Source organism: Eremothecium sinecaudum, chromosome III (assembly GCF_001548555.1).
Source record: "Eremothecium sinecaudum strain ATCC 58844 chromosome III, complete sequence".
NCBI classification, from domain to species: Eukaryota; Fungi; Ascomycota; class Saccharomycetes; order Saccharomycetales; family Saccharomycetaceae; genus Eremothecium; species Eremothecium sinecaudum.
In genome coordinates, this window is record NC_030894.1 from 752723 (window position 1) to 771469 (window position 18747).

The 18747-nt window shown below is 40.3% G+C and overlaps 10 protein-coding genes and 1 non-coding gene across 11 annotated transcripts; 8 read left to right on the forward strand and 3 right to left on the reverse strand.

The window, feature by feature from the left end:
* Positions 1-698: 698 nt before the first annotated feature.
* On the reverse strand, positions 699-2291 carry TDA1 (protein kinase TDA1; the record flags this gene model as incomplete). The annotated part of the gene is made up of 1 exon (XM_018131268.1): positions 699-2291. The coding sequence occupies one exon, from the start codon at positions 2289-2291 to the stop codon at positions 699-701; it is 1593 nt and encodes a 530-aa protein (XP_017986844.1).
* A 925-nt stretch (positions 2292-3216) lies between these two features.
* Positions 3217-4701, forward strand: HAS1 (ATP-dependent RNA helicase HAS1; the record flags this gene model as incomplete). Its single annotated transcript, XM_018131267.1, has 1 exon — positions 3217-4701. One exon carries the CDS (start codon positions 3217-3219, stop codon positions 4699-4701), a length of 1485 nt encoding a protein of 494 aa, XP_017986845.1.
* A 583-nt stretch (positions 4702-5284) lies between these two features.
* MES1 (methionine--tRNA ligase MES1) lies at positions 5285-7540 on the forward strand (the record flags this gene model as incomplete). The annotated part of the gene is made up of 1 exon (XM_018131266.1): positions 5285-7540. One exon carries the CDS (start codon positions 5285-5287, stop codon positions 7538-7540), a length of 2256 nt encoding a protein of 751 aa, XP_017986846.1.
* A 216-nt stretch (positions 7541-7756) lies between these two features.
* On the forward strand, positions 7757-8545 carry BUD32 (serine/threonine protein kinase BUD32; the record flags this gene model as incomplete). Its single annotated transcript, XM_018131265.1, has 1 exon — positions 7757-8545. One exon carries the CDS (start codon positions 7757-7759, stop codon positions 8543-8545), a length of 789 nt encoding a protein of 262 aa, XP_017986847.1.
* Positions 8546-8571: 26 nt separating this feature from the next.
* Positions 8572-9708, reverse strand: ABZ2 (aminodeoxychorismate lyase ABZ2; the record flags this gene model as incomplete). The annotated part of the gene is made up of 1 exon (XM_018131264.1): positions 8572-9708. One exon carries the CDS (start codon positions 9706-9708, stop codon positions 8572-8574), a length of 1137 nt encoding a protein of 378 aa, XP_017986848.1.
* Positions 9709-9900: 192 nt separating this feature from the next.
* Positions 9901-9972, forward strand: AW171_hschr31706. The gene has a single exon. It is a non-coding gene; the product is annotated as a tRNA-Thr (tRNA).
* A 126-nt stretch (positions 9973-10098) lies between these two features.
* On the forward strand, positions 10099-10764 carry SVP26 (Svp26p; the record flags this gene model as incomplete). Its single annotated transcript, XM_018131263.1, has 1 exon — positions 10099-10764. The coding sequence occupies one exon, from the start codon at positions 10099-10101 to the stop codon at positions 10762-10764; it is 666 nt and encodes a 221-aa protein (XP_017986849.1).
* Positions 10765-10955: 191 nt separating this feature from the next.
* RGD3 (Rgd3p) lies at positions 10956-13013 on the forward strand (the record flags this gene model as incomplete). The annotated part of the gene is made up of 1 exon (XM_018131262.1): positions 10956-13013. One exon carries the CDS (start codon positions 10956-10958, stop codon positions 13011-13013), a length of 2058 nt encoding a protein of 685 aa, XP_017986850.1.
* Positions 13014-13500: 487 nt separating this feature from the next.
* AW171_hschr31709 (HCL296Wp) lies at positions 13501-15185 on the forward strand (the record flags this gene model as incomplete). Its single annotated transcript, XM_018131261.1, has 2 exons — positions 13501-13595; positions 13721-15185. The coding sequence occupies 2 exons, from the start codon at positions 13501-13503 to the stop codon at positions 15183-15185; spliced, it is 1560 nt and encodes a 519-aa protein (XP_017986851.1).
* A 360-nt stretch (positions 15186-15545) lies between these two features.
* SSP1 (Ssp1p) lies at positions 15546-17453 on the forward strand (the record flags this gene model as incomplete). The annotated part of the gene is made up of 1 exon (XM_018131260.1): positions 15546-17453. One exon carries the CDS (start codon positions 15546-15548, stop codon positions 17451-17453), a length of 1908 nt encoding a protein of 635 aa, XP_017986852.1.
* A 199-nt stretch (positions 17454-17652) lies between these two features.
* MTM1 (Mtm1p) lies at positions 17653-18711 on the reverse strand (the record flags this gene model as incomplete). Its single annotated transcript, XM_018131259.1, has 1 exon — positions 17653-18711. The coding sequence occupies one exon, from the start codon at positions 18709-18711 to the stop codon at positions 17653-17655; it is 1059 nt and encodes a 352-aa protein (XP_017986853.1).
* Between the last annotated feature and the right edge of the window lie 36 nt (positions 18712-18747).

Here is an 18747-nt window from a genome sequence, read left to right on the forward strand (position 1 = left end):
TTATAAACCTATTTCGTATAGACCTAATCCTGTAAATGAAGTCAATTGTGAAAGCCAAAGTTGTTTGAGTTTGGTTAATGTATCATTGTGTACCAGCTGAAAGCTTCAATAATAAACGGTACCTATAGATGGAGTGGCGGCAAGCCAATAGGTAAACCTAATTGCTCCACGAGTCACGTGCTGTGGCACGTGAGATGTCCGTACGACACGATAGATCACGTGTGCTCAGAATGGCCCGTACAACTGGCCGTTACCGCTTACGGAAGAAGTGGAAAAGTGGCTGTTGTTGGAATGTTATGGCGTTAGTCATACGTGGGTTTGTCTTTTTTGCGTCTTCAATGTTTAACTATGGAGATTTTTCAATAGCTACTAGTTATTATTTGCATCAATGACGCTGCATTGTGCATACAGTAGGATATATACAAGCCCTATGCAAGTCCTAATTGCTACATTTAAGCGTCGTTAGTTAAGATGAGAGTTTTTGTAGACTAGGGATGGCTCGGACTATAAACAATAAGACAGCGTGACTAAATTACACGTTTGAACCCTGACACACCAACGTCGGGGTGTGTTTAATTAAGATATATAGTAACCAACAAGCTCTAATTAAACTACTTGGATAAATCATAACTCAGGGTACGGAAATATAGCAGTGTTTTTTATTTTATCATGGATGACAGATCATGCTAAGTTACTGACTATATATCGTCTTCATCGCCCACTTGAAATGCCGTCGTTCTACCTCTACCACTTTCCATTTTTGCGACGACTGGCGTGAAATTTGTAGCAGTTTGCGGTGACAGTGCATTTAAAAACATCGGACGTGCTAGTTCGAGGATATTATTTCCGGAACTTTTCCTCGAAATTGCGGGAGTGACATTAAAATTAGAATGGCTTTCGGGCGTTATACTAAAACAACCGTTCATCAGACTCTGTGATGGGGGCTCTGGCTCCATAACAAACGTAGAGTTTTTTCTATGTTGATTTTGGGCCAAAGACGGTTGGATAAATCTTAACCTAATATTATTCTTAGGTTCAATAGACGTCATCGATAACGTTTTCCTCAAAGTATCCTTTAACTTACTCAAGTTCTTCTCCCTTGAGCTGGACCTTGAGATTGGAGACTGCTCGATAAACGAAAATTCGGTCGAGACCAATGGGGACCTGGATGGCGGGCCCAAATTGTGTAGTGAGTTCGAAGATTTTGAGCGTTCTATAAGTGGGATGTAAGAGAAATCTTTAGCAGCAACGGACTGAAAGTACTCTCTAACAAAAATATGGCCCATCAAATCTTGAGCAGAGGGTCTAATGGCGTCATTGCTCGTAAAACAGCGCTGGATAAAGTCCCAGCAGTTCTTGTACTCTACAATTGCATTAGCGTGGGCTTCTTCGTCAACGTAGTAATCGCCCTGTAGGATACATTCGGTCGTTTCAGCATCATCTTCACAGTCAAAGGGCATATAACCCCCCATCATGAAGTAACAAAGAACTCCAAGGGCCCAGATATCTATTCCAGGCCCATATGGCCTTATTTTGTCTGCTTCTGCTGGCGATACGTGCTGAATATTTTTACACCGCACAACTTCTGGAGCTAAGTACGAGAGCGTACCAACATATTCCTTTAGAGTTGAAGTGTCTTCCATCCTCACTGCAAGCCCAAAATCGGCCACAATCAAGTCATGAGCAGAGACGTCGTAACCTGAACCTTCCGGAGGAGCTTGGTCCCGAAGTCTAAAAAGAATATTTTCAGCCTTAATATCACGGTGCAATATCCCATTATTGTGCAAGAAATTCAAAGCACTCAACAAGCATGCAGTATATGGTTTTACCTGACGTTCCACATCCAAAGACCCTGCATTGATAATCATGTCGTACAAATCACCCTGTTTGCAAAGCTGGGTCACTAAGATGATATTATCTCTCGTCTCGAAGTAGTCAAACAGCTGTAGCACATGATGATGTCCATCAAATGTTCCTTGCCGATCAATGTTTCCACCTGTAGATTCCTCTGAGCTTCTATTTTCAAGCATATGGAGCTGTTCGCTCACGTGCTTTAATATTGATACTTCCCGCTGGATTAATTGTAATCGCCCTCTAACCAACTTCTTTGGTACAAGCTTCATCGCATAGCGGACACGAGTATGCACATTCATACACTCTTTTACAACGCTAAAATTACCGTCTCCTAGCTGACTTCTCGAGGTCACATATTTACATTTAGAGCGTGGGGTTTGGTCCAGCGTACTATCCAAAGCAGGCCAAACGGCACTTACTTTTGGTGAGGCGGCCATTTTCGTTTATTTAGGCGGTGCTCTAAAAATTTATAGTGTCTGATAGCAGTATAGTCAGGATTTCCTATACCTCCACAGAATCTATAAACTTTTTTCTCTCGTTGCTTGGCAATATATAGTCTTACTTGTTTTAGTATTCCTGTTAAGGAATTGACGTAATACGTTATTGAGAAGCCTTTCGTTATTATTTCGTTTATAGTGATCTTTGGACACTGCCTGGGGTAACCGTTCACTAGAGGTCTCGAAGGTGTTGAGATATGTCTGGTGTTTGTAGTTCCGGTTGTCTATCAATAGATAAGAACATGTGCCAGCTATTCCCCTTATGTTAAGTGTAGATCTATCGTAGCTCCTGAATTGGTGCATTCATGGGCCCAAAGTAACAGTTTGGCCATTACCGCAGTGAGTTAACGGTGAACAACGTACCGTTGGCTTGGAATACAATACCTAATACAAACTGAAAGCGTCCGTGCCGAAATTAGTAATCCTCCTGTCACGTGCAATTAAAAATGCCTTTGTACGCATGTTTTTGGAACATTCCGATAAAAAGGAATTTTAACATTGTGAATTATGTAATTGACCTATCTACGTTTTAATTCCGTGACTTGCACTACGAGCTGTCTGAAAGAAAGGAAGAATTGTGAATCCTGCTCCACTCCTCTCCGTTCCTGTCCATAATTATAACGGTGGGTCTAATCGCATTCAAATGTTCCACGTCTAGCAGCTCTTTCAAGTATCACTGTATACGTAAATATATGGTTATATAATTCAAGAACTAAAAAAGAAACGACATGGAAAATTTGCGGTGAGATGAGATGCGATGAGTTGAAAATTAACAAGCGCCTGAATATATGGGAAATTAAATAAATCGTAAGCTTATATTAGGCAAGACAGTGCTTTTTAAGTGATTCAGGATTCTAGTATAGTTATGGTTGACGCTAAGGAAGAATCTGCTAATCGTTCAAGGGAGGCGGACGATTCAAGCTTGGAAAATGCCGTTCAGCAGCCAGAATTGTTTCAAGATTTAGGCCTATCGAGCCAGACGCTCAAGGCTATAGAAAAGATGGGTTTTACAAAGATGACCCAGGTGCAGGCGAGGACTATTCCACCTCTAATGGCTGGAACAGACGTGCTGGGCGCGGCCAAGACCGGGTCTGGTAAAACCTTAGCTTTTTTGATCCCTGCCATAGAAATGCTGTATTCATTGAAGTTTAAGCCTAGAAATGGTACTGGTGTGATAGTTATCACTCCTACTAGAGAGTTGGCATTGCAAATTTTTGGTGTGGCTCGAGAGCTAATGGAATTTCATTCTCAGACATTTGGAATTGTGATCGGTGGGGCTAACCGTAGACAGGAGGCTGAAAAACTTGTCAAGGGTGTTAACATCTTGATTGCCACTCCAGGAAGACTGCTGGACCACTTGCAGAATACTAAAGGATTTGTTTTTAAGAACTTGAAGGCGTTGATTATTGATGAGGCAGACCGTATATTGGAAATTGGGTTTGAGGATGAAATGAGACAAATAATTAAAATATTACCAAACGAAGAAAGACAAACTATGCTGTTTTCTGCTACACAAACTACTAAGGTTGAAGATTTAGCACGTATATCTTTGAGACCAGGACCTCTATTTATCAACGTGGATTCTGAAAAGGAGACGTCTACTGCAGACGGTCTAGAGCAAGGTTATGTTGTGTGTGAAAGTGACAAGCGTTTCCTGTTACTATTTACCTTCTTAAAGAAGTTCCAATCGAAAAAGATCATTGTATTCCTGTCCTCCTGTAACTCCGTTAAGTATTATGCTGAACTATTGAACTACATCGATTTGCCAGTACTTGAACTACACGGTAAACAAAAGCAGCAGAAGCGTACCAACACGTTCTTCGAATTCTGTAACGCGGAACGTGGTATTTTGGTCTGTACTGATGTTGCTGCTAGAGGTCTAGATATTCCAGCAGTTGATTGGATCATTCAATTTGACCCTCCTGATGACCCAAGAGACTATATTCACAGAGTCGGTAGAACAGCAAGAGGTACCAAGGGTAAGGGTAAGTCACTAATGTTCCTGACTCCAAACGAGCTAGGTTTCTTAAGATACTTAAAGTCTGCCAAGGTTCCATTGAATGAATACGAATTTCCAGCTAACAAGATTGCCAATATCCAGTCTCAATTAGAGAAGTTGCTGAAGACTAATTATGTATTAAACAAGATTGCAAAGGATGGTTACAGATCTTACTTGCAAGCATATGCGGCTCACTCTTTAAAGACTGTCTACCAGATTGATAAGTTGGATTTGGTAAAGGTTGCCAAGTCATACGGTTTTTCTGTGCCACCAAAGGTTAATATTACTATTGGCGCCAGCGGGAAGACCAAAGAACCACCTAACAAGAAAAGAAAGATTCACAAAGCCTGATTTGTGTATCTTTAGCTAGCATTTAAATTCGAAAGAATAATATGAATATCAGTTAATAGTTTTGACCATAACCTTTATGTGTTAAGAGAATCTTACTTGTAGTGTTACATTTTTTAGTATGGAAAATGACTTCAAGTTTTTAAAACTACAAGATCTAGAGCTGCATAAAACAAAACAATACCAAAACATACTATATACATGTATAAATTCACTCAATTGTTTACTATTATTAAATTTCATAGCAAACAAACTACTCTAAAAGCATTAGTACTATTTTTGACTACTTCCAGCCACTAAACAAGCCAACTGGCTCATTAAAATTCACATATGTACGTAAAAAAATCTAAGCTTTACGGTTTATAGAATGGTTCCAAACCTGCAGCTCTGAAGCCCCTATTGAACTATATACCTCCAAAGATTTAACTCTATATTCTGAGTTGAGTCACTATTCATCCCCACTTTTTAATCCACGTGACTGATGACATACAAAATTTTTCCACATGCTTATGCTGCTTGTACTTCACAAGTGAAACTATCTCAATACCGTCTCATATAGCCCTAAAATACATAAACGGTTTATCCTATGTCCCTCCAATTATCCTTTGACAAGTGTAAGCACCATACATATGGCTTACAGCTAGCCAATAACATAAAGTTAGCTTTAGCACTTCAATTAGCGCCAAAAAGCTTGAAGTTAGGAACGAATGACGATATATCTGAGCCGCTATTAACCAATAATGCTGGCTTTAATCTTTTCGATCCAAATGCTATCTTAAGATATGTACTTGATGATTTTAAAGGTTTGAACAGCGAAGAAAGCTCCTTCAGTCAACGCTCATTAGAAGTTTTGTTGCATGAGAAAAGCGTTCAGCCTGAACACACGTCACTGATTGAAAACTCTATTGATGCTTACCTCGGGTCATTTGAAACTCCAGATTTGGCAACACGCTTGATTACATTTGTAAATACTTATGCATTGAATTCTGATCTTGTTTCCAAAAAGGTTTCCGCTATACCTGAATATTTGATTTCTGCATTGGCCACTGCCAAAGCTCAAACACCACGCTCAACAGCTGCTATAAAACGTACTGGTGTTGCCAAAATTGTTCCTGGTCATGCAGTTAGACCAAGTGACAAAGAAATCTTGCCAAAAGAAGGTGAACGCAATATTTTGATTACTTCTGCCTTACCATATGTTAACAATGTTCCTCACTTGGGTAACATTGTGGGTAGTGTGCTATCTGCAGATATCTATTCTCGTTATGCAAAGGCAAGAAACTACAATACGCTTTATATCTGTGGTACAGATGAATACGGTACTGCTACAGAGACTAAAGCCTTGGAAATGGGCGTATCTCCCCGCGAATTATGTGACAAATACCATGCAATTCACAGAGATGTATATGAATGGTTTCAAATTGACTTTGACTACTTTGGTAGAACGACCACTGATGCTCAAACCGAAATAGCCCAGGATATTTTTACCAAGTTAGATAAGAATGGCTACTTAGAGGAACAAACTATGATGCAATTGTACTGTCCTGAACATAAAGGTTATTTGGCAGATAGATATGTTGAGGGTGAGTGTCCAAAATGTCACTACGAGGACGCTCGTGGAGACCAATGTGATAAGTGTGGTGGTTTATTGGACCCATTTGAACTTATCAAGCCAAGATGTAAGTTGGACAACGCTACACCGGAGCCACGCACATCGCAGCACGTCTTTTTGTCATTAGACAAATTGGAACCAAAACTTGTCGAATGGATCAATAAGGCCTCTGAAGAAGGAGCTTGGTCGAAGAATACCAGAACAATCACAGGATCGTGGTTAAGAGAAGGGTTAAAACCTCGTTGTATTACTAGAGACTTAGTATGGGGTACTCCTGTTCCTCTGGAAAAATTTAAAAATAAGGTCATGTACGTCTGGTTTGATGCTCCAATCGGTTACGTTTCGATTTCTGCGAACTACACCAAAGGATGGGAAAAATGGTGGAAGAACCCAGAGAATGTTTCTTTGTATCAGTTTATGGGTAAGGACAATGTTCCATTCCATACTGTCATTTTCCCAAGTTCTCAAATAGGTACTGGTGACAACTGGACAAAGCTACACCACTTGAATACTACCGAATACTTGCAGTACGAAGGCGGTAAATTTTCCAAGAGTAGAGGTGTCGGTGTTTTTGGTAACGATGCAAAGAAAACTGGTGTTTCATCTAGTGTGTGGAGATACTATTTGGCAGCCGTTAGACCAGAGACCAGCGACTCTCAATTTTCTTGGAATGACTTTGTCGCTAGAAACAACAGTGAGTTGCTAGCAAACCTTGGTAATTTCGTTAACAGGTTGATTAAGTTTGTGAATGCCAAATATAATGGTGTTGTTCCAGAATACAAAGTAAAAAATCTAGCGAACTTTGACAAGTTGAAGGGTGATCTAGATAACATCCTCAATTCCTACGTCAACGAAATGGAACAAGTCCACGTAAAACGTGGTCTTGAACTAGCGATGTCTTTATCTACTCGTGGTAACCAGTTCCTACAAGAAAACAAATTGGATAACACTCTATTTTCACAATACCCTGATAAGTCAGATGCTGTTGTAGGTGTTGGATTGAACATCATTTACGCTGTAGCGTCAATTATCAGTCCATTCATGCCTGAAACGTCTACCACTATCTATAAGATGTTGAACGCCCCTCCTATGGCTATTAAGGAGGAGTTTAATTTGGTTATCTTGGGTGGTCACAATATTAACAAGGCTGAATATCTATTCCAGCGAATCGATGAAGCCAAGATTGAAGAATGGAGAAAAGAGTTCAACGGTAACCAAAGTGATGCATAGATAGAAAATGTATACAGAGATGTAGAAGCAATATAAACAGCAATATATACTGTAACATAGACGAATAATAATCTGATAGATTAGAGAGTCATGCGTATCATATCAGAGAATTAGCCTTTAATTTTATTCTGTGCACTTCAGTTAAAAAAAATCTTCGAATACCGATACTTTCGATAATAGATTTAGGTACCAGAAGATCACCTGAATAAAAGAAAAATGTCATTAGAGATTATTAATAGGGTCAAAGACCTATTAGGTGATAATATACCTATAACTGTTATTTCTCAAGGTGCAGAAGCAGTTGTTTTTCTAAGTAATGTACATCCTTATTTGCTTTCAAATGACAGTAATAAGAAATATGTCCTGAAATACCGGCCCCCAAAAACGTATAGGCATCCTGTAATTGATAAATCTTTGACTAAACATCGAACATTGAGTGAATCAAGGCTTCTGTCAAAGCTGCATCTAATAAAAGGGTTGAACGTTCCAAAAATGTACGCATGCGATGTTTACAATGGTTGTATATGGTTGGAGTTTCTAGGCGAAGAACTGCCAGAAACTGGGAACTTTAGTAGTTTGAAGAATTTCCTTTGGTCCAGCCTACAGGACCCATGTAACGATTCTATTCGGGACATTTTGACCAAAGTTGGTATGCAAGTGGGATTACTACATTGGAACGACTACTGTCATGGAGATCTAACAAGTTCCAACATTGTGCTGGTAAGAGGAAAAGAACATGGCACTTGGGTTCCATATCTGATAGATTTTGGACTAGGTTCCACTTCTAATCTCTTAGAGGACAAGGGCGTTGATTTGTACGTTTTGGAGCGGGCTATTAGCAGTACGCACTCTGCATTTGCTGAAAAATACTTTGATTGGATTATGGAAGGTTATAGGTCAGTATATAGTGCCAATGGCAAAGAAGGCGAGCGGAAACTGAGGGAATTATTGAAAAGATTCGAAGAGGTTAGGCTGCGCGGGAGAAAAAGAAGTATGTTAGGCTGATGTTGGACATAAAAACATATAGTAGATTACTTTTCAAATTTGGGCGTTTGTCTAATGATCCCCTTTACACAGCCCATAACTCCATTAAATATCAAAATAACATCTCCGACCTTCAGGTCACGAACGTCAATCGCATATTCCTGGATCAAACCTTTTTGTATCAGAAAGTGTCTCATCACACCGCATAAGCACCCTGATGTAAGGAAAGGTGTCACAAAACGGTATTCTTTGTCATTGATGTATTGCTTGATTGCAACACTGGTAATTGAACCTTCCATAAGCTGGAATGCCTCATTGTAAACCAATATTTCTTTCTTATTACCAGCTGTTCCAGCAGCAACCGCAAGTTCTTCCATCCTGCTACGAGCTTGGTTATAGTGCTCTCGTTTGGTAGTTTTGAATGTGGTGAATGGCGAAATCACAATAGGCTTCGTATCAACGTAAATATCCCACGCGTCAGTCCCATCAAGAAATCCCGAAAGCAGTGTACATATGAAATACTTTTGCATATCACTGGATATAACTGGAGATGGTGGCAGAGGATGTGCCTCTATTCTCATGTTTCCACTTTTCGAGATTAAAACCCGCATTTTATAATTCTGGTTCAAGTTGACCAACAGTTCCATGCGCTGTTCCAAAGTATCTGCATGTTGGCCTTCAGGAAGAGGCAATGCTTCAATCAGCTTATCTAGCAGCAGAGATCTCGGAATTTCAAAATCCCATTCAAAATAGGATAATGCTAAATCCAGTCTTTGCTGGTGCTCTTTCAGCAGGAAAAATCGGTCCTTAAATACAGACCTTAAGTTCCGCTCTGGTTCAGCTACCGTGATGCTTGGAGTCTCCAGCTCCGCTGGCTTATCGAAGAGATGCATGAGCTCCTGTAGCGGATTGTATAGATTTGAGTGCCCATCTATCTGCATGTAACTTTTCACAAGCAAATCCTTATTATCACTTGTGTACACAGGATTGACAGTCTCATTCTTCAGGAAATCAAACCGTATATCACAGTCGATAGGAGAAACAGTGGGAAACACATGTGTCAGGTTTGGATCGTACCTTATAGTCGACAAGATCTCGACTTCTTCAACATCTTCGAAGTTTGGCGCTATGATGTTCCGCCTAACATATTCTACCACGCCCTCTGTAGACATCTTTTTACTCATCGTTCTAAATACTCAAGCCAGATAACAGCAATTTCACACATAGTAATACAATTGAGTTTAAAGCCAGCTAAAGCTCCTGTTGTGTATTCTTATATACCGATGTTTCAACTTCAAACACTTCACGTGATAACAGCCGTAAAACATGATATTAAAAATGTATGACCGTTAGATAAAAAAACTCGTCATAAGGTTTCCTCTTTAGCTTAGTGGTAGAGCGTCGCACTTGTAATGCGAAGGTCACTAGTTCAATTCTGGTAAGGGGAATCTTTTTTTGGTTAACAGCATGAGCACTATAATAAACTTTAGCTCTTTACGTTGCAAACTTAATACAAGTTCACACCACAATTGACACCTCAATTCCTATTGAGATATACATAAGGGAAGATAACAATGTTCCTCCAGCTATTAGCCCTATGTGGGACTATTTTAGGTTTCCTTTTCTTAACTTTATCCATTGCATCTGGCTTGTACTACTTAAGTGAATTAATAGAGGAATATTCTGAACCTACTAGGAGATTTTTAACAAAGGCCATATATGTGATAGTCGGATTACACGTACTACTCCTATTTGACGGCTTCCCAATTCTATTAACATTTTTCTCGATAGCGTCTTATTTTATACACTACCAGAATTTAAAACAATTCCCATTTGTATCGTTGAGCAGCCCAACGTTCATTTGCACTTGCATACTAGTCGCTTTAAACCACTATTTCTGGCTTAGACACTTCAATGATGTTGAAATTCCACCCCAGTACTTAAGTGATCCAATGTATATGCCGCGGAAGAAGGCATCATTTACTGAGGTTACGTCGTTTTTTGCCATATGTATATGGTTTATACCATTCTCATTATTTGTATCATTATCTGCAGGTGAAAATATCCTGCCTACGACTATGGGAAAGAAAAATGATGACTACGATTCTAGTAATATGATGAGAAGGAAGGCTAGTAGTTTAGTAAAGGTTATAATTGACTCTGTTCGAGAATACTTTAGCAAGATTGCTAGTGTAGTCGGTATACGAAGTCATCGTACACAAGATCATCTAACATTATAAACAGTCTTAGATACTGACTGGTTGCCATCTATACACTTTATATTGAATATTCATTATGTTACTTATTAGTGTTAAATATTCTGCTGTCGTATATATTAAGGTTCTCAAAATTACGGTACCCTTCAAGATATCGTGACATCTCATTACAATAGTAAAACGAAGTTCAAGATAAGAAACAAAAAGGGAAAGCGATGACTGCTAGGAATCTAAATCTGTCGAATACCTTCTGGTCAGAGGACTATATTACGGGGATAGATTGGTTTATTCACAGAATTGAGCTGGATATCAGTGAGCTTAAACGTCTTGCAGATGTTTATGACACATTTCATACAAGCTGGTCTTATTCAACTAAACAACTGGCCAGCGTTGTAGATACACTATCTGCGGGCACTAAAAGCCCTAGTGTGAGCCAAAATTATAAGGACTCCGTTCGAGATGCAGCCTCTGTGGTATATCAGAACCATTTGAAGTTAATAGGACAACTTGCTGATAAGTTTAAGAGCTGCACACTTGTGCAGGCTGAGGATCCAGTGAAAAATGTCTTATTTAAGTACGAGGAGTTCTATAAAGACATCAAAAGCAGTTTAAAACAGGACTATAATAATTGGACCAAGCAGCAGGATGTAGTGAAACGAGTTTATTCCCAGATAAAGAAAAAGGCTAATATCGCTGTCGCAGCCAATGAGGATACCAAGGCTAACAACAGTGGAATAGTAACCGAGAAAAATGCTGATAAACGCTACCCTGTTGTTATTGGGAGCTCTTTTGTCGTTGCAAACCAGAACGAATGGTGCGAATTTGTTGCGGATTTACAGAAAGAGGTGCCATTGTCGAAGAGGCCCTGGCCCATACCTGGCTTACCATCTGAATATTTCAGTACCGATGCTCTCTACCAGACGCTTAAGCAGCTGTGCCCAAAATTGGACTCTTCGTTGTATAATCTTGAACAGGTTGGTCAGTACCTGATGGATAACAACGTACTTCGTGGATACAACGACGTGTTGCATCGTCCTGGGAGCCGTTTTGCTGGCCAAGGGTTCTACTGCTGGGTTGTTCACGATGCTACTCAACGACCAGCTAGTGCTAATATCCTCCAAGGGATCTGGCGACGCGTCAGTTCCAACAGTTCAGAGGAAGATAGCAGCCTTAAAGCACTCGAGTTGTCTCAGCTTAATGAGCAATTCATCAAAAACTGGATCCAATGTGAGACTGAGAAGCTGAAGTTAGAAACTGCATTCTATAAATCTGTCAAAAAGTATGCACATCTATGCAAGGAAAAGCTACAGACTGTCAAAGAGGCAGACCACAAGATGATTGAGTCATTCCGCCAAAACTGGGCCATCGAAAATCCTCCATACGAGCTAGATGTTGAAGAGGAACTTAACGATGTATTTGCGAAGAATCACGGTACCGTTGGCTTCTACACCCCTCGACCCGCACTCCAGTTTGAAATGTATGATATTTACGGTACACTTGCTTCCCAACCTTGGTTGTTTGGTACCAACCTCAACAAATACCCACACGAGGGCGACGAGATACCAATTGTACTCAGTAAATTGCTTGCCAAGGCCTCCTCCTTTGAACCTGAAGAAATCGCTAAGCAGTGGCTTTCACCACTGGACTCAATCACTGTCTACAACATGAAACGCGACTGCCTCAACGAGTACCTAAACTCCTCAGAACACGCTTCGGTCATGGAAAAGCTATTGCTGAAGTGGCAATCACCAGCAAACATAATCCATTTCCTTCGGGCATGGCTTTTAGAACTGCCAGACAGTCTCGTACCTATGCTACACTACCGTAAAATTAAACAAGGTGACCAAGAATGGCTTCCTCTATGCCCACCCATGAACGCACGGTGTCTCGGAACCATTGCGGAACACTTTCAACTCCTTGATGAAAAACAGTTGATTACGCTTTTGATAGATCCGCCTGCTCAAGATTTCCCTGTTTCACATCACTTCATCCGCTCCCGCGTACGGGAACCAACAGATTGCTTGGTTTTTAACAACGTGTTATTCCATTGTTTTAAAGACCCAAACTTCCCCCAGAAGTGTAGGAGCTTGGCGCTCCCACCTGTTAGCCCAAGACCTGATCGGAAATCTCACAGTATCATTACTATATCAGATAGCCAAGAATTCGTGCCAAAACCGTTCAAGACAAGCAGTAGCGAATCCTCGCCAACACGTTCAAAGCCAAAAAATGGCCTCTACATACTTCAGTCACCAAGTGAGCATAATAGTGATTAAAATAAAGTAAAATACGTACATAAGTTAGATTTTTACCTATGTAGCACGTTGCTTAGCAAACCAGACATTACCCCTTGTAGAGCAATCCATTTTTCCTACGTTATATATGGAAAAGAAACCTATTCAACAAATTTTCCGGTGGCGAAATGGCTTACTAACCTATATAAATAAGTATAGCTAATTAAGTCATTTAGTGAAGAGCTTATAAATTTTGAACTTGACGTTTACTTCGAGCAAGTTTTGTAGACCTGGGTTATTCTAACAGTTTATCTTGAACTACTAGCATCAAGAGATAGAATAGAATATATTAGAAAAAAATGGCTGAAGCAACGTAAGTTATCGGGGTTTATGAGTTTAGGAAATATTACTACTGGTCGCTTTAGTGCACATTGGAGCTCATTGTTGTCGAGGAAACGCTGACTGGGTATAAAAGGGGCATCTTTTTAATCCTGAAGATTATAGGGATTGCCTTGCATTGAGAACAAGCATGAGTTATACGGATAGCGGAGCGTTGAGGCGATTAAGGGCCTCGGTGCCCTTTTATAGCCCTGAGAGGGCTGTTTCAGACAGGACAGATACAACGTATGTGTTTTGGCTATGAGACGAGGGGTGCACAGGCGATTGTAAAATCAGGTGTTGTACTGGAGTCGTCTAGAGTGATATTAAATGAGATTTAATGTGCAATAATACTAACATGAGTGTTCTAGTGGTGATATTGGATTGATTGGATTGGCCGTCATGGGTCAAAACTTGATCTTGAACGCTGCAGACCACGGTTTCACTGTTGTTGCTTACAACAGAACCGTTTCCAAGGTGGATGATTTTTTGGCCAACGAAGCCAAGGGTAAGTCTATTATTGGTGCACACTCCGTTGCAGAGCTATGTTCCAAGTTAAAGAGACCCAGAAGAGTTATCTTGTTGGTTAAGGCAGGTGATGCTGTTGACAACTTCATCCAACAATTACTACCAAACATGGAGGCCGGTGATATCATTATCGACGGTGGTAACTCTCACTTCCCAGACTCTAACAGGCGTTTTGAAGAATTGAAAGCAAAGGGAATCCACTTTGTGGGTTCTGGTGTTTCTGGTGGTGAAGAAGGTGCTCGTTACGGTCCTTCTTTGATGCCAGGTGGTGCTGAAGAAGCATGGCCACACATTAAGGACATCTTCCAATCTATTGCTGCTAAGTCCGATGGCGAACCATGTTGTGATTGGGTTGGTCCTGCAGGTGCTGGCCACTATGTCAAGATGGTGCACAATGGTATTGAATACGGTGACATGCAATTGATTTGTGAAGCCTACGATATAATGAAGAGACTAGGTGGATTTAACGACAAGGAGATCGGTCAAGTTTTCGGTGAATGGAATAAGGGTATCTTGGACTCTTTCTTGATTGAGATTACCAGAGACATTCTACTTTATGATGACATCGATGGTACTCCTTTGGTTGAGAAGATCATGGATGCTGCTGGTCAAAAGGGTACTGGTAAGTGGACTGCTATCAACGCCCTAGACTTGGGTATGCCAGTCACCTTGATCGGTGAAGCTGTCTTCGGCCGTTGTTTATCTTCATTGAAGGACGAAAGAATCAGAGCTGCTAAGTTGTTGTCTGGCCCTGAAATTCCAAAGGACGCCGTCAAGGACAGAAAGCAATTTGTTGATGACTTGGAACAAGCATTGTACGCTTCAAAGATCATTTCTTACGCTCAAGGTTTCATGTTGATGAGAGAGGCTGGTAGAACTTACGGCTGGAAGTTGAACAACCCAGCCATTGCTTTGATGTGGAGAGGTGGTTGTATCATCAGATCTGTCTTCTTGGCTGAGATTACTAAGGCTTACAGAGAAAACCCAGAACTAGAGAACTTATTGTTCAACGACTTCTTTGCTCAAGCTGTGCTAAAGGCTCAACAAGGATGGAGAAGAACAATTGGTTTGGCTACCACCTTTGGTGTTCCAACTCCTGCTTTCTCCACTGCGTTGGCCTTCTACGATGGTTACAGATCCGAGAGATTGCCAGCCAACTTGTTGCAAGCTCAACGTGACTACTTCGGTGCTCACACCTTCAGAGTTTTGCCAGAAGCTGCTTCAGAGAACTTACCATTGAACAAGGATATTCATATTAACTGGACCGGTAAGGGTGGTAATGTTGCAGCATCTACCTACGATGCTTGATTTTTTAGAATGCCGACTTATTTCAATAATAATAATATAAATATAGATACATGTATTTGGTAGCAATTATAAGATATATTTATGCAGCCATTTAAAGTTATAGAGCCAGTTCAGTGAATAAATTTACTCCCTTATATATTAACGTAATTTTCATTTTTCCTTCTTTATGTCAACATCTTGCGTTAGGTGTCGCACGGCGTCAGCGACACAAAAGTTAAAACAGTAATATCTGAATCTGACATTAACCGAATCTCCGAAACATAAATGGTGTTTAGATATATACTTCCAACATATATTTAAGTTGTAATCAACATAGGTCGAGTCAATCATTATTTTACTCTGTAGTGATATTTATGGGAAATGGCTGAAGACGATACATCACTGTATCTTGAGGAGCAAGAAAAGATTTATTCAAGAGGTCCAGTCAACGAATCAATGATACCTATACCAAATGTGCAATTTACTCAACCACCACCGTTGCCACCCCTACCATCTATGTCACAATACGCTCCATGCATGAAAATGTCAGAGAAATCATTAATAGGAAGAATGAAGCACATGTTGTTTAAACAAAACGCTTATCCTGGTGCTCAACAAGGAAGACCTTATTCAGTAGCGATGGGTGATAATATGCCATTGGGAATGCATACCCAGCTGCTGAAGCAAGAACAACTATGGAAGATTATCAAAGAAAGGCCTTTCGAACCGCATGGTGTAATTTCTGGATCACCGCCGTCCCAACCAAGTAGCGCTGACACTTTCTTATCTGGAGCGGACCAGTCGCCAGTAAAACGACAACCAGTGGTAATTGGACGGCCAACCAAGGCAGTTTCTGGGTTGCTAAATGGAGGAGATTCAGACCCAGGAGGAAGGTACAGCTATGCTGCGATGGGTTCATTAGAGGGAGAGCTGAACTCTAGTGCGGCCTTGGATATAATCACCTACAAAATATTGGGACACAGGAAGGTAGGTTTAAAAAAAATCCAGGACCGGTTGAATGAGATTGCGGAAAAGAAGTTTGCTGTGCATAAACTTTATGGAAAGTTGACCCAGGAGTTCAATATGTGGTCCAATGATGTGGTAGAGAGCGAAGAAGGTTTGAGATTGGTCGAAGAGTTGCAAAGAGTGTTGAAATTAGACATGGTGATGGAGAGGAACTTTGCACAGAAATTTAGAGATTTGGCAGTTGGATTGAATTATATCAAGTTAAGAGAAGACCAGATGTTGATTGCCAAGAAGGAGGTTAATAATGACATCAAGAAATATGAAGCCGCAAAGTCAAAGAAAGGAGAATATCATGAAGAAACGTCATTTTGGAAAGAACTTGTCAACACCAAACAGAACTCATTGACCGAAATAACGATTCTTTACCAACAGGCCCTTGCAAAGACTATGCGAGAATTATTCACGTTGTCCTGTGTCACCTTTTATGAGAACTGTACAGAAATGAAGGAAGCCTGCAAACAGTTCTTTTCAGATTCAATGGAGTATTTGGCAACCACTCTAGGAGAAGAATATGTGGATGAGTACTTGGACGAGTTAAGGAAGAAAAGAGCTGACAAGAAGTGGGCCAAGTTAAGTTTTGAGGATAAGAATAACCCAAACAAGTTAGCTGAACTTATTGGCAACATGTACAATGGTGAAGATTCTTTGTTAAGTAGCGTTCCAAAGAAACAATATGTCAAGTATTCAGCTGAAGCAATCTTGAAAGATGAATTAGAGCCTATGATGAAGGAAAAAGAACCTAAATTGAAGATTGGAATAGGCCTCGATGAGGACGATTGGTCACAGTTTCCTAGTGAAAGATACAACGGCATTGCTTCAAACAAGTACTTTTTGGAACGACATCCGGAATCGGTTGATAATCATGATTTGAAGGGGGGGAACTTCTCATTCAGTCGCAATGGGGATCCCAACAAGGGCAGTATAAGGACTTTAAGAGGTCTTACTTCTAAATATACTCGGTCAAATAACCAGGTATTGTCCACCACTAAAGAGGAAGCGACAGAAGATTCCCCCAAACCTTCGTTGGTTGGCCAAGGAAGTTTATACCAAACGCTACGTCCATCAAGTCGGCAATTCAGACCACAAAGTCAACAGCATAGCCAAAATAAGCAGCAACCTCCAACTGAGAAATCATACCAAGAAGTTGTAATGAAATTTGGATCAGGAGGCCCTAGTTCTCTAGACCTAAGATTTAAGGAAGCAGAAGAGGAATTGAATACAAATAAATGGGTAAATTCAAAAATGGATAAGGTGGAATCATAGAGTCATGGTCAGATTTTTTGAAAGAATTTTTTGAGAAACTCCAGTTCTCTTGTAATATAAAAGGTTATAGTCCAAAGTAAAAAATGAAAGCGAAAGCTTGTATAGGCAGCAAACCATCTCCCATGGAAGGCTCATCAGCAAAAAAAAGTCTCCTCCATTATCTATTTTCGTATATATTTACAGGAAATTGCGTTCTTGTTCAGGAAGTGAAGTATTTCTTCGATAATTCATAAGTTGAAATCATAATCGCACAACTGGGCGTAACTTTCGCTACTCTAGGTACTAAGCCGGTATATAAAGCTTTAATACCTTCTGTTCTTCTGATATTGTTTAAGAATCTGAAGATATTAGTAGTTTTGTTGCCTCCAGTACTTTTTTTATCATTCTTCTCAGAGTTCAGAACCTCTAGTTGCATTCTGGTCTTCCCAACATCAAAGGGATGAGTAATAAGAGTTGCAATGGTACCACTAATACCACCACCAATGAGACCATTGAAGAAATATTCCCAACTATTGCTTTTAGAACGGTATATAATTGATGTGTTAATCCAGTAATGCTGTTTATAATACTCGTATGCCCCCCAATACAGAGCGCTGAATGGCACATCCCGCCATAATGTTAGCAGCAGTCCTCTGTATAGCGCTCTATAACCATGTACCGATAATTCCATTCTAGTCTCTTTTAGTAAGTCCTTGAACATACTCAGCGAACTTATACCAGTTGAAGATCGCGGAATACTTTGAAACCGAGTCCTAATCAGCTCTAAAGGAGCAACTGTAGCTGCTGCTAGCATCCTAGCAAACGCACCGCAGAATACTGGATTCAAAAGCGGATGATTGTGACGCAGGAAGGACTTTTCTTTCAATACCTCGTAACCAGAGAAATACACAACATTGCCCGGAATCGCCATTAACAATGTTAAAGAAAGTCCTCTCCAAAGCGTAGTAAACCCCTCAGTACGCGAGATCGTCATTAATGCCTCCCATGTACTCGTAAACCTCGTGGCTGTAGCCTTACAGTCAATTTTGTGAAAACACTCATCCTGCCAAAACAGCTTCCCAGACGACAATGGTTTCACCGCCAAGCTTTCACCAGTTTTCAAATCATCAACACATAAGCAAGATGGAATAAGCTCCTGCTGCTGTAATCGTATTCTAACCACATCTAAAGGAGTCAATATTAGTGCAGTAGTAAGTGATCCAGCTAATGCGCTCACCATTCGTTGCTTCAAATTCACCCGGTTTTCATCACTTGACATTCTATAAGAAGCAAATTAATCTAATAAGGTTACTAA